We start from the raw sequence: 13,161 nt of genomic DNA, 5'->3' as shown, positions 1-13,161 counted from the left end.
AGACAGCATTTGGAAATTGGAAAGTAAAGCCAATTCAGATTTCAGGAAGCTTTGTAACTGAGACCATAACTTTATTCTTTTCACTTTATTCCTTTACAGTGTTTTCCCCATTGCAAAACTCAACTTTTTATTTAACCCAGTATTGCCTTGAAAAGAGAAGAGAGAGTTCAGATAGTATGCTCATATAATACAATTGAAAAATATCTATAGCCCCAGGAAAGATCTGTAGCATTGCTATAATGTTAAGTGACAAAGATTTTTAATGCAATTATTTATAAAAGTGTATTATCTTTCATGTCTTAAAATTTTAACTTATAAGTGGGTTCCATTATGTGCCTTTTACTTTTGAAGGTGTGTGTGTGTGTGTCTTCGTGTGTGTCCGTCCATGTGTCCAAGGAAGGTATCAGATCCTTTGGAGCTAGAGAGTTATAGGCAGTTGCCTGAAGTGGGTGCTAGGAACTAATCCTGGGAAGAAAAACTTGGTCAACTATTGAGCCATCTCTCCAGTCCCTAGTACATGCCTTCCAAATTTTCCAATTAGTTCTTAGTTGAATTTAAAGAGAGTGTCTTGCTTGAATGCATACTTTTGTGTTTAGAGAACTAAACTCACCAGGGACCGAATGTGAAAACCATCTCTAGGAGAACAGCTCTGAGCTACATTTAGGAGAATGCACACTGGAGAGATGTTCAAACACTGGAATTGAGGTTCATTTCCTGTTGCCTCCAAGAGCGATATCTGCATTGGTACCAATGAGTGGAACCTGTAGAGGTGAATTTAATGAAAACCTATATAAAATACTAAAAATTTTCTTACACATGTATGTATGTAATACTACATTTTGAATGCCAAGCTTCTTCCTAGTGCTTAGAACCTGTTACTTAATACTTATTGTGTCTCTGCAGCCCCTTTGCAAAGCAACTGCTCTTACCCATATTACAAAGACTGTTGCCAGTAAACTTGCCCAAGTTGATGTAGCATAAAATTGTGAGTCATAGTTCAAATATAATATGCTTCTTCATTAGTTAATAGAAAAAGCAACTGTTTATGTCGTTTAGCTGAATCTCAAATAAAAATTTGACAAGTCAATCTACATTGCCAAATATTTTCAAAAGTGTTTCTCCATTAAATCTGTAAAATAATTATGAACAAATTAATGTTCTTGATTATGCCAATTTTTGCTGATGACTTTGGAGTCAAATATGAGACAGAATTTGCCGAGCACCAGTGTGTAGAGAGCAACATTCATTGACTCCAAAAGGTAGTTGATGATACCAACATGGCAAAGCTGCAGCTGGAGAATGATACTGAAGCCCCCAAGGAGGAACTGCTGTTCATAAAGAAGAATCATGAAGAGGAAGTCAAAGGACTGGAAGCCCAGATTGCCATTTCCGGATTGACCATGGAAGCGGATGCCCCCAAATCTCAGGACATCAGCAAAATCATGGCAGACATCTAGGCCCAGTATGAGGAGCTGGCTCAGAAGAACCATGAGGAACTGGACAAGTACTGATCCCAGCTAATCAGTCGCTATTACCATCTAGTCTGCTGAAATCAGACACTGAGACCACACTCCCAGCCCATGGACATTAACCTGGACTTCATGAAAAGTCAGAAGGAAAGTTTGGAGAACAGCCTTGGGGATGTGCGTGCCTGATACAACACACAGATGGCACATCTCACTGGGGTCATTTTCCACCTTTAGTCAGAGCTGGCACAAACCTGGGCAGAAAGACAGTGTCAGACCCAGGAATACAAAACGTTGCTGAATATCAAAGTCAAGCTTGAGGCTGAGATTGCCACCTAATGCTACTTGCTGGAAGATAAGGAAAGACTTGAGTCTCAATGTCCTGGCCTGCAGCAAGTTCATGCAAACTATCCAGAGAATAACCACCTGCAAGGTTGTAGATGGCAAAGTGGTGCCCCAGACCAGTAACACCATAGTTTTGAGGTACTGAGGCTATAAAGGAAGGTACCCCCTGGGACAAAGGGACCAATAAAAGTTGAAAGATCACTAGATAAAATAATAATGATAATGGTAATAATAAATTAATTAACCAAATTAACAAGCCATAAAATGAAGTAGGTTTCTAGAGACCCAAAACCTTATAATGACTTCTGTTGAAGCCTGTAGACAGAAAATGCTTATAAGAAAAAGGAGTATATTTTACTGAACAAGACATAGGTTCATTAATAAAAAGAAATTGTTACTTTAAATTGTGACTAATACTTCTCTTTGCTGCAGTAAAAAGTTATAAGTTGATAAGTCATACCAAAATTATGTAATGATTTAAGTCATATTTTGTGTTTCATTATGTTCTGCATTCTGTTACTTTTTCATAATAGAGCATCTAAATCATGGAGAATGAAAATGTGGTCATATTATACAATGCTGGATCATAAGAATAGTCATCTTGAGGCTACACTAGTTAAATAAAATATTGATTTTTGTATGTATACACAGATGAAGATGGACTTTATATTTTCAACAACTGATGGGTTTATGTTAACTCACAATGCTGGTTTTCTTTTCTTTGAACTCACTGGGAAAGATTTTCTTCCCCCTCTAGATTGTGTATTGATCTTTTCTTTTTATGTACCATGAAAGACTGTTATTTATTAAATTATTTCTATCATTTCAATTTTATGAGTGATTGTTAGGAGATTTTTCTCCAGTGTCAATATTAACCACCACCACATACAGTCTCTTAGTTTCCCGCTACTCTTCTATTTCCATTACAAAAGCATTTGAGGTAATCAAATATAAAAGAGGAAGTGTTTATTTTTGGTTTGTGATTTTAGTATATATTTGGTAGGTGTGGTTATTTATGTGTCTTTGGTCTATGTTTGGTAGGAATGGTTATTTCTGATGCTGTGGGAAGGTAGAAGAGTGTCTTGGTGGGGAATGGATGGGTAAATCCAAAGTGCTCACCTCACATTGGCAGGGAAGCAAGAAGAAAAGAGACAGGACCAGAGTCAGGTTTCCCCTGTGAGGGTATGGTCTGTGACAATCCATTGACACCTGTCACAATGGCAGTGGCCATGCAGTAGTACCATGCTGCAGACGATCCTTTAACTCTTAGGGCTTTGGGGAATGTTTAAGATAAAGCTATAGTACTCATACTCCAGGACCTTATTCACATCCCCATGCAAAATGTTTTCTGTCTGTAATAATCTGAAATGTTTGACCATTCAAGCATTGCTCAAATGTCCATGTCCAAATTCTCCTACTTCCGAGCAAAACTCAGTCATGCACACTTGTAAAAGAAAAAAAAAAAGTTATAACTCCAGAATATAATCATAAACATTCCTATATGAAAAACAAAGAATGGAAAAATAAAGAGGGATGAAGCTATGATTCAAATCATATCAATTTTTCATATAGACAGATGATTTTTCTCAATTTTATAGTGATGTGAATAAAAGCATGAGTCGTATTTTCAAGAGAGAAATGTACAAACTATGTTCCAAGTTTCATAAATATACTCATTATCATGTAAATCAGTTCATGGTTCTACAGTGAATAAATCATATTGTTAAATTTTGCTTTGCCTTTACCCTGTATTTTTTTAAAATGTTGGCTAATTCAGAAATTGTAGATTGTTTTTGAAACTTTAATAATCATTTCTATATGATGATTTCTGGGCTAGTATTAAGTTTTAATGTAAAGAATTGAAATGTTAAGTAACCTGTTTTCCATCATTTTTAGGTTATGGTGTTTGTACATGCTCGCAATGCCACTGTAAGGACAGCCATGTCTCTAATAGAAAGAGCAAAAAATAGTGGCCAGATTTCCTACTTTCTGCCTACCCAAGGACCAGAGTATGGACATGCATTAAAACAGGTGAGTACCAGTGACCTGAACATAGGAACCAATGCACATGATGTGCCTGCTGCACAAGTCTTGATGGCTGATCTACAGTTGTAGATTCTAAGAAGTTAATTTTACATATTTACTAACTTTTGTGACTTAATCTTTTTAAATATTTTATAAGTTAACATATAAAGTAAAGGGTTTCACTGGAATATTTTCATACATGTTCTTTGTTCTTATTTATCCCCTTCAACTAAAGACTTTTGCTTTTTAGACAGGGTCTCACTTACTGATCTTCTAAAAGGTCTGAATGAATGATAAAGCCACTTACCATTTTCATGCATGAATGTAACTGAAGTGTTTATTTCTACCTTTTAAAATACAGCTGGGATATAAAATGCATTTGCATTAAAAAAATAAGTTAACATCTAATGAGTTTTTTATTTTTAAAACTGATAAATTAGAATTTTTTAACTTACTCAGTTTTAGCTTCTAAAGTTAATATTGCCAAGCATAGCCTAACTAAACAAATATTTAATTATATAAAAGTATCCTGAGAACAGTATTTTACTACTCCTTGTATATGCAAAGGACTTTCAAATTGTTCAGTCACCTGCATCCTGGTTAGGAAAACAAAGCCTTGGGCTTCCAGATTAGAATATGCATATCACCCTGATTCATGGGTGATTTTGTGCTCGTTACAGTTTAAAAATCACTGTTCTATGTAATTTGAATAGCAACAGTATCTTGTGATTTTTTTTTAGTGGAGTTTACTTAAATATATTAATTCACTAACAATTTTCATTAAGATTAGGCAAACTCTGGCCTTGTGGTCAAACATATCCCTGATTCAATTTTGAGAGCACAGCCAGTACTATAACTTTATTACTTACGGCTGTTTGCTTGTGGTACAGGAGACTGGGTAGTTATAATAGAGACAGCAATGTGTCCTGACCTGAACTTAAACCTATAAAAATAAATTTTTTATTGGTATAAAGTGATTACTTCCAAATGTATTTGTGACATTTAACGGACTGTTTGCTTAATGGCTGTAAGCTCACAGACCTGATGCTGTGCACTTTTACATGCCTTAGAGTTCTCTAGAAGAACAGAACTGATAGATTGAAAATGTGTGTGTGTGTGTGTGTGTGTGTGTGTATGAGAGAGAGAGAGAGGGAGAGAGAAAGAGAGAGAGAGAGAAAGAAAGAAAGAAAGAAAGAAAGAAAGAAAGAAAGAAAGAAAGAAAGAAAGAAAGAAAGAGGAAGGAAGGAAAGAAGAAAGAAAGAAAGAAAGAAAGAAAGAAAGAAAGAAAGAAAGAAAGAAAGAAAGAAAGAAAGAAAGAAAGAAAGAGGATTTATTAGAATGGCTTACAGAACTGATAGAATGAATCTCTGTAGGAAGGGTGTTTATTGGAATGGATTACAGGCTGGCCAGCTAATCCAACAATGGCTGTCTCCAACGGAAAGCCCAAGAATTGGGTAGTTGTTCAGCCCATGAGGCTGGATGTCTCCAAAGAAGGAGGCTTTAATGCCAATGAAGGAATGGACTTACTTGTCAGGATAAGCCGCAAAAAAAGAGGCAGCTTCCTTCTTCCATGTTCTTTCTGTAGACTGTCAGCTGAAGGTATGGTCTAGATTAAAGTATGTCTTCCTACCTCAAAGGTGTGAATTAGAAGTGGGTCTTCCCACTGCAAATGATTTAATTCAGGAAAAAAAAATTCCTCATAAGTGTACCCAGCAGCCTGGGTTTTAATTAATTCCAGATATAGTCATGTTGACGACCAAGCCATTACATTTAGTGAACATTTCTCACATGTATTGCCTTAGTGAACATATTTTACATATACTTCCTTAGGCACTTTTCACATGTACTGTCTTGGTGAATATACTATTTCACAAGTACTGCCTTAGTCGAGGATATTTGTCATTATGGCCACAATGTAGACTTCACCATTGTCTTTTAAAGTTTTAAATTCTAACTCAAATCACCTAATGCCATTTGTTTTAAACGTCAGATCATCGTCTTTTCAGTTTTGAGCTACACAAGTTACTCATTTTTATCTCTTCATAAAATACCCTGTTACATAGCATCTATTTTGCAGTTTGTATTTTTCGAGTTATTTATTAGTCATCAATTTGTAAGAATCCTTGTAAATCATGGATATCTTTGCCGTCTTTGAGATGCCTGTGATATTTACTTAAGTTAGCATCTGGATGCATCTTTGAGTTTGGTATAACAAACCGTAAAGTAGAATGAAGTTCCATCATATGTAGGAAAATGAATGTACCTGGATATCCTCACATTTTTGGTGACTCAAGTCAGTTCCAGACAGATAACATGTTTTCTCTCAGTCTCGTACCTTAAGTTTTATATAAGACAGAAAATCATCAATGTATATAGGGCGTGAAAGTAGAAACGAAACTGTAGGGTCACATGGGACTCCGATGGGATGGGATGATTGCAGGAGAAATAGGAACACAAGGGCTGTGGGGGTAGAATATGCTCGAAGTGTACTTCAAGGAAAGGTCTTATATAACCCCGTACTATATACTGGGAATATTTGCCAATTAAAGTATTGCTTTAAAAAAGAAGCCAGAGAAACTTAAAAGTGACAATGAACAACCCACTTTACCCATAGGAAAGGCAGAGTTTAACAAGAGATGTGAGGTCAGCATTTTAGGATACAGGGTGGAGTGTACTCACATATATTGCTGTTAGAGCTATTACTTCATTACATAATTTTAAAAAGCAAATTGGCAGTTTTAATGATATTAAAAACAATATTTACTTTTCAACCCAGTTTTTTTTTAATTCTTGAGATTTGTTCCAGAAAAGCAAAATGCATAATGTTATGTTATCTCTTTAGTAGCATAAATATTGAATAAAAAAAAATGTCTTTGAATGTTAGAGAAGTGCAGCAGGTCAAGAGGTCTCTTATTTTGGCTTCTGAAGGAACCTTATCTCTTAGCAAATACTCTAATCTGTTATTCATAAGAGATGCTTCAAGAAATTTAATAATACTGTCTCAGCTCTAAAAAGAAAGCAGTGTGATTCAAGTCTAACATATTTATTACTTGGCATCTCTGTGACCAGATACCTGACAGAAATAAGCTGTGGAAGGAAAGATATATTTCAGCTCAGTTTCAAGGAGTTGTAGCCCATCTTACTAGGAAAGGCATCACAGAGTTCAGGGCAACAGGAGTGTATAGCAGAAATTCTTCAGCCGGTGGCCTGAACTAAGGGGCCAAGCTGTTGATCTTAAAAGGTCCAGCCACAATGACTGGCTCCAGCCAGGCAGAAGACTCCACCTCTTCCATAGTGGCAACAGATTGTGTCCAAGCACTCTGAACATGGCCTTTGGCAGACATTGCAAATTCAAAACATAAATATGTAGTTACTCGTAAAGTGTGCTATGTTTTCCACAGGCTAACTACTACACAAAGATAAATAAGAATGTGTCTTGTTGACACATGAAGAAGATAGTCTTTTGTTAGGTGTCTGTTTATTTTATTGGGACTCTTAAAATGTACAGGTTGTCATTTAGTTTTTTGGCCACTAGATGGTGCACTTTACTAATTTATTACACTCAACCTAATTGAAATTGAATTTATAAAGTGATACTTTAGTTGATTGCTTAGAAATTTAAAAAAAAAAAAACAATTTTTTTTAAGTGACCCAAGATGCAGACAGTTTGGCAAGGTCTGGACCAGAACCCCAGCCTCCTGAACTCTGATTCCCTGCCATATTCATATGTGTGAAAAAAATAGTCAAAAACAAGCTACTGTTGATAATGAGATTTTTTTTTCCAAAACAGTAATAAATAAATACATGATATAATACCCTTAAAGAAGGCTTTATTATTGACAACTTTTAAAAGTATTTCACTAACATCTTCAATTGTATAGAAATTTTTCTTTAGTGAGTCTCTTCAGTGAGTTTATAAAGAAATTTGTTGTAAAACTTATGCAGATCCCAGAAGTTCAAACCAGGCCAAAGAACAGATGCCAACAGGGAATTTAGTCCATTCAAAGTAGTTGTAAGGTTGTGGAGAGATGTGGTCAATACCTTCCACCAAAGATCCACATGAACTTAGCTGCAGGTGAACACTGTTGGGGTTCTGCATTCACTGCATGTAGAAGACTAAGAGGAATAAGAAACCATCTCAGTAACATCCTCCACATGGCAGGTCTAGAATGGGAAGTGTAAATGTAGGAGACATTCTTCAGAAGAGATACAGAAATGCTGACCTGTGCGGCTGTGTCAGCAAGTGATTTCAACAACTCTGGATTTACTCTTGAAGAGGTGAGGTACAAATGTGCTTAATTTTAGTCAGGTATTTTTGGAAGTGTAAAAAAGAAGAACTGTGCAAGATATTAATTGATTGCAAGAAGGTACACCCAGGTCAGATGTTTGTGTCATCCCTTTAAGATATTGTGTCATGTTTTGACAACTTGTAAGACATAACAAAATGAGTTTTGTGTAAGGCAACATTACCAAGTTAAGAAACTTCAAAACAATGTTTACTTTCTTTGATTCAACATGACAGACAAATAGCAATTGCTGTTAAATGCTAAGTAATTATCCTTTTTATGTTTTTAATGTTTAGGTACAAAAGTCAAGAAATAAGCAAGTGCGAGAATTATTCTCTGAGGGCTTTAGCATTCATCATGCAGGGATGCTTCGGCAAGACAGGAGTTTGGTTGAAAACTTGTTTTCAAATGGGCACATCAAAGTCCTCGTCTGTACAGCCACCTTAGCCTGGGGTGTCAATCTTCCTGCGCATGCCGTTATTATTAAGGTAGGAGCTTACCTCCCTTTGCACATGGATTTATGTGCCTGTTAAAGCAAACCTCTGAATTGATTTATTTAGAAAATATTGTGATTTGTCTGTTTCATTGCCTGTGAATGCTGTTTTAGCCAGAATTATTTCTCCAGTAAAAGTCTAGATCATATTACAGAATTTAGCTCTATCCCAGCTGATGAAGGGATTATTTAAAGTACACTTTTGAGATCTTTCCATATTTGCCCAATTTCAGGTTCCAGCTCTTCAGGATTATATGTGTGTGCTTATGTAAATTTTATTAACTTTTCCTCATCTAGGGAACACAAATATATGCTGCCAAAAGAGGCTCCTTTGTTGACCTTGGAATTTTAGATGTCATGCAGATATTTGGCCGAGCTGGACGACCACAATTTGACAAATTTGGGGAAGGAATCATTATAACAACACATGATAAACTCAGCCATTACCTCAGTTTACTCACTCAACAAAACCCAATTGAGAGTCAGTTTCTGGAAAGCCTTGCAGATAACCTAAATGCAGAGGTAAGAACTGAGAAGTAAAAGGTTGGGGAAAATTGAATTGGTTGTTTAGTTTTTAATATCGGGAATATAGTGTGTGTCGAGAGACAAAATAGGGGCTGGAGAGACGGCTCTGTTGTTCAGGCTGCGTCCTGCACTTGGAGAAGACCTGGGTTTGGTTCCCAGAGCCCCTGTCAGGTGGCTCCTGACTACCTTGAAAGGCCAGCCTTAAGGAATATGACCCCTCTCTGGCCTTTACTAGCATCTGTTTGCATATGTACAAAACCACGCACAGTGCACATACCCATACACACATAAAACACTTACAATTAGATCCTAAACACAGAGAATAATAGGCTAAATAGCAAAATGTTGATTTATCCATGGAAATGTAAAGTGTAGGCATGACTGGCAAGAACTTGTTGCTAACTGTGAGATTTTCCCTAGATCAGAATTTCCAAGCTAAGCTGCACAAGTTAGGGAAACAAATAGCAATGGTAGAAATGTACATTTATATTTTGCTTCTCTAATAAATTTTATAAGATTTATAAAGCTACATTATTTTATTAGATCATTTGATAGCTTTGTTACTTAAATTTTATATAAATTATATAAAACTGTAATTCGAGCTTGAGTATCTTAATTTGCTTTGCTTTTTTGTCTGGGCAACTTCTGTGCTCAAACCTAATTGATCTCAGGAGCCTGGGTATCTAACATCTTAGCTGGCAAAGAATATAAACATTTTTCACAATTTAGAATGTGTATGTCAAACATTAGCTGTGTTTTCACTGTTTTCCTTGCACTTTTAACTATTGCTGTGATAATTAGTGCTTTCCTATGCCGGTTTCCTTTCTTAGCCTGAAGTTGTCTTAACTATTTCAGTAGCTATTATGTAAGCATGAACTAAATGAAGGAAATACTCACAGTCACCATGTATGCTAGTCTTATACCACATACTTACGAGCAGCTTATAGAAATATCTGTCACATCCTGCTCCTGTTCTTCATGTTTCCTCTCTAGAGGATGAAAAGCAAACTCACTCTCTGTTAAGAATAGTGGTCAAAGGTGGACCACAGTGCAGTGGCATCCAAGGAGGTGCAAGTGTTGAAGAAGGGTTCAGAAGGAGAAAATACATTGGGTCCTGGCTGCCACAAAAACCTTTTGTCTGTGAAAGCTCTATCAGAGGTCAGAAAGATAGCTAAGTTTGGTCAGGTATAGTTGGAGATTAGAAAAAAAAAAAAGGTATGAGGGGCAGGGAATGGCCCATGGGGAAAAGTACTTGGCCTAAAGCCTAGAACCTGAGTTTCTTCCTCAGGACCTGCATGGTAGAGGGGAAAAAAACCAGCTACTGCACATTGTCTTCCGATCTCCACTGTGTGCCTTGGCACACATTTTGCATGCAGATACACCCTAAGAAGTATTTTTAAGTGAAATGGGGAAGGTAGTGAAAGGCACTAGTTTCTCTTAATGAAATTATAGGACACTAAAAAAGACGAGATAAATTTTGACCCCAAATATAATTTATAGTAGCTCAATTTCTGTCCTTGTTGTTGACTACGATTGAATAGTTTAAATAACTAGGTATAAATAACTTGGATGCCTCATGAGCATTCTCTTATTTTTTCATTCATCATGCCCAGGGATATCCTCAGATATCTGTAATACCTCAAGATCACTAGGTTAATTTTTAAAAATAATATTCAAACACAGGTCCATTAAATTCAAAATCTAGTCTGTTTGGTAGAGCTTAGATTTTGGGCATCTTAGATAAAATGTAGTAAGTTAAAATGAATATATCTCCTTGTGTTCATACTCTATTTTCTTCCATGATCTAGACTAAACATTTTTGAAAATGTCAGCAATAGTTTCCCTGACTTTTACAGTGCAAACAAGGTTGTTGTGTTGGCTGGTTTTTATGTCAACATGACACAGGCTAGAGAGTCAGTTTGGAAGAGGGATTCTAAATTGAGAAACTGACCCCACCAAATTGGCCTGTGGGTAACCCTGTGGTGTGTGTTCTTGACAGATGACTGCTCTGGGAGTCCCAGCTCACTGTGGGTGGTGCCACCCCTAGGTTGATGGTCTTGATCACTATAAAAAAAAGCAGGCCGAATAAGCTATGAGGAACAAGCCAGTAAATTGCAGTCCACCTTGGCATCTGTATCAGCTTTTGCGTCCACATTCCTGCCCTGAGTTCCTGGCCTGACTTCCCTGGATGATGGACTACAAGCTTAAGACGAAATAAACCCTTTTCCCCCTTCATTGCTATTGGTTATGGTATTTTATCACAGTAGTAGCAACCCCAATGAAGACAGATATCTATATAGCTTCATCTTAAAGTAAATGGAGACTAAATTTTAGTCTTACACCACTTTTTAAGTAGTAAACCCATGTGCTGTTGTAAGTATACAGAAGATAAACTGAGCCAAACACTGTTCTTATTCTTTAGAACAATAGAAAAGTATAAGTGAAACTAGCCATTTCCTGAGAATCAAAGTAAACAAGACTCCATATATTCATCATTAACTACTTACTCGATATGCCATTTTCAGAAATGTCACAAAACTATGAGCATAATTCCATTTATTTATGTTTAGAGCATTCATACTTTGTAATTTTTAGCCTTTATAATAAGGTATAGTCACTGCTAAATATTTTTTTTAACCTTGGTCTACTGAAATACTTTCTCGTCAAATTTCCTGATAATAATACAACTTGAATGTGAAATTAAATTTGGTAAAAGTGGAAATCAAATATGAATCAACTTATAGCATGAATCTGTGCTGTATTATTAAGGTCATGGATTTGTGTTCATCACTTCTTTGTTAGGACTCGGAACTGGTAATGGTTAATGCAAAGAAAAATCAACTTAAATGAGAAAAATAATGTTTCTACTCATGGCTTTGACTTTACGAATATAATTTTAACTAATTAGACAAAAGCCAAGTGTTTGACTTTTATTAACATGTTTTCAGAAGACATCACTATGCCTCTACTCTGTTACAGTAAGCCATTCTTTAAATCTAAGGTAATTTTCCTATATTCTGGAACTTATTCTTCAGAAGAATTCCATCCATGCAGAATATTGTACAGTTACCCACTTATATAAAGGCCTCCCAGTATAACTGTGCTTTTCAGTCTGCCTGATTACTCTCCAGCACAAGTCTTTTGCCTCAGAAAGGCATTCCTCTCCCCTCATCACCTTCAATGTCCAATTTTTCTTTTTTTAGTTTCTTGTTTAAATTTTTTATTTATAAAATAGTACTCTTAATAGATTTGTGAAAAATATATTATATGCCTGTTCTACTTTGATATGTAGCACATACCACAATTGATTTACTGATTTTTTTTGATAGTCCTTTGATACTCAACCCTAAAATCTTTCTTCTAGCCTTGAAAGAAGTGGATGATGGGATAAATTTGCTTATTTAGATTTTATATGGTTTTGACTAATTTCAAAACATGCATGTATTACAAATAATCAAAATATCATTATATATTAAACTTTAATATATGGATTAGGTATGAAGTATTACTTAAGTCATATCTAATTTTCCAAATGTGGTGAATTATATTTTACTTAATGGATTTTATAGTGTTACTGCATTATACACTAGTAACATTATCATCATTCATACAGCCAGTATTTGAAAATCATTGTTGAATGTGAGTCCACTATAAGGCATGGCTGTTGGGTTTATAATAGTCATCCTAGTGGCTCTATGTTCGAACCTCATGCAGAGGGACCTTCCTGTGGCCAAGGACCATGTTTTTGTGCACATACCCTTGTACAGAGCATACAGGTTTACTGCTGACTTCTAAGATGAATGGACAAATTCTAAAGATACACTGTGAAAAAGCTGTCACCAGGTGGCAGCTTATAGGTACAAGAAATTTTTTGTTTCTGTCATGAGGTGGCGATAAAAGACTAGCCTCAAAATATTGTGTATCCAAATGTCTTTCCTTTATGTAGATGATTAGAAGATTTGCTTAAGCGGATGAGTGATGCCTAGCTCCTCTTTTCTTTTCATCATATCAGAGGCAGCAA

General features: G+C 35.9%; 1 protein-coding gene and 1 pseudogene across 2 annotated transcripts in view; both read left to right on the top strand.

Moving 5' to 3' along the window:
• Positions 1–13,161, top strand: part of Ascc3 (activating signal cointegrator 1 complex subunit 3) — a 342,822-nt gene that overhangs the window by 162,782 nt on the left and 166,879 nt on the right. For both annotated transcript variants that reach the window (XM_059272425.1, XM_059272426.1), the window contains exons 14-16: positions 3,708–3,842; positions 8,419–8,610; positions 8,913–9,137. In XM_059272425.1, coding sequence (XP_059128408.1) covers positions 3,708–3,842; positions 8,419–8,610; positions 8,913–9,137 — 552 coding nt within the window. The remainder of the gene's footprint in view (positions 1–3,707; positions 3,843–8,418; positions 8,611–8,912; positions 9,138–13,161) is intronic.
• LOC131918712 (keratin, type I cytoskeletal 18-like) lies at positions 1,167–1,956 on the top strand (annotated as a pseudogene).

This window comes from Peromyscus eremicus, chromosome 8b, assembly GCF_949786415.1.
Source record: "Peromyscus eremicus chromosome 8b, PerEre_H2_v1, whole genome shotgun sequence".
NCBI lineage: Eukaryota > Metazoa > Chordata > Mammalia > Rodentia > Cricetidae > Peromyscus > Peromyscus eremicus.
The sequence above is the reverse complement of the archived record's forward strand: the minus strand, read 5'-3'. Positions and strand labels throughout refer to the sequence as shown.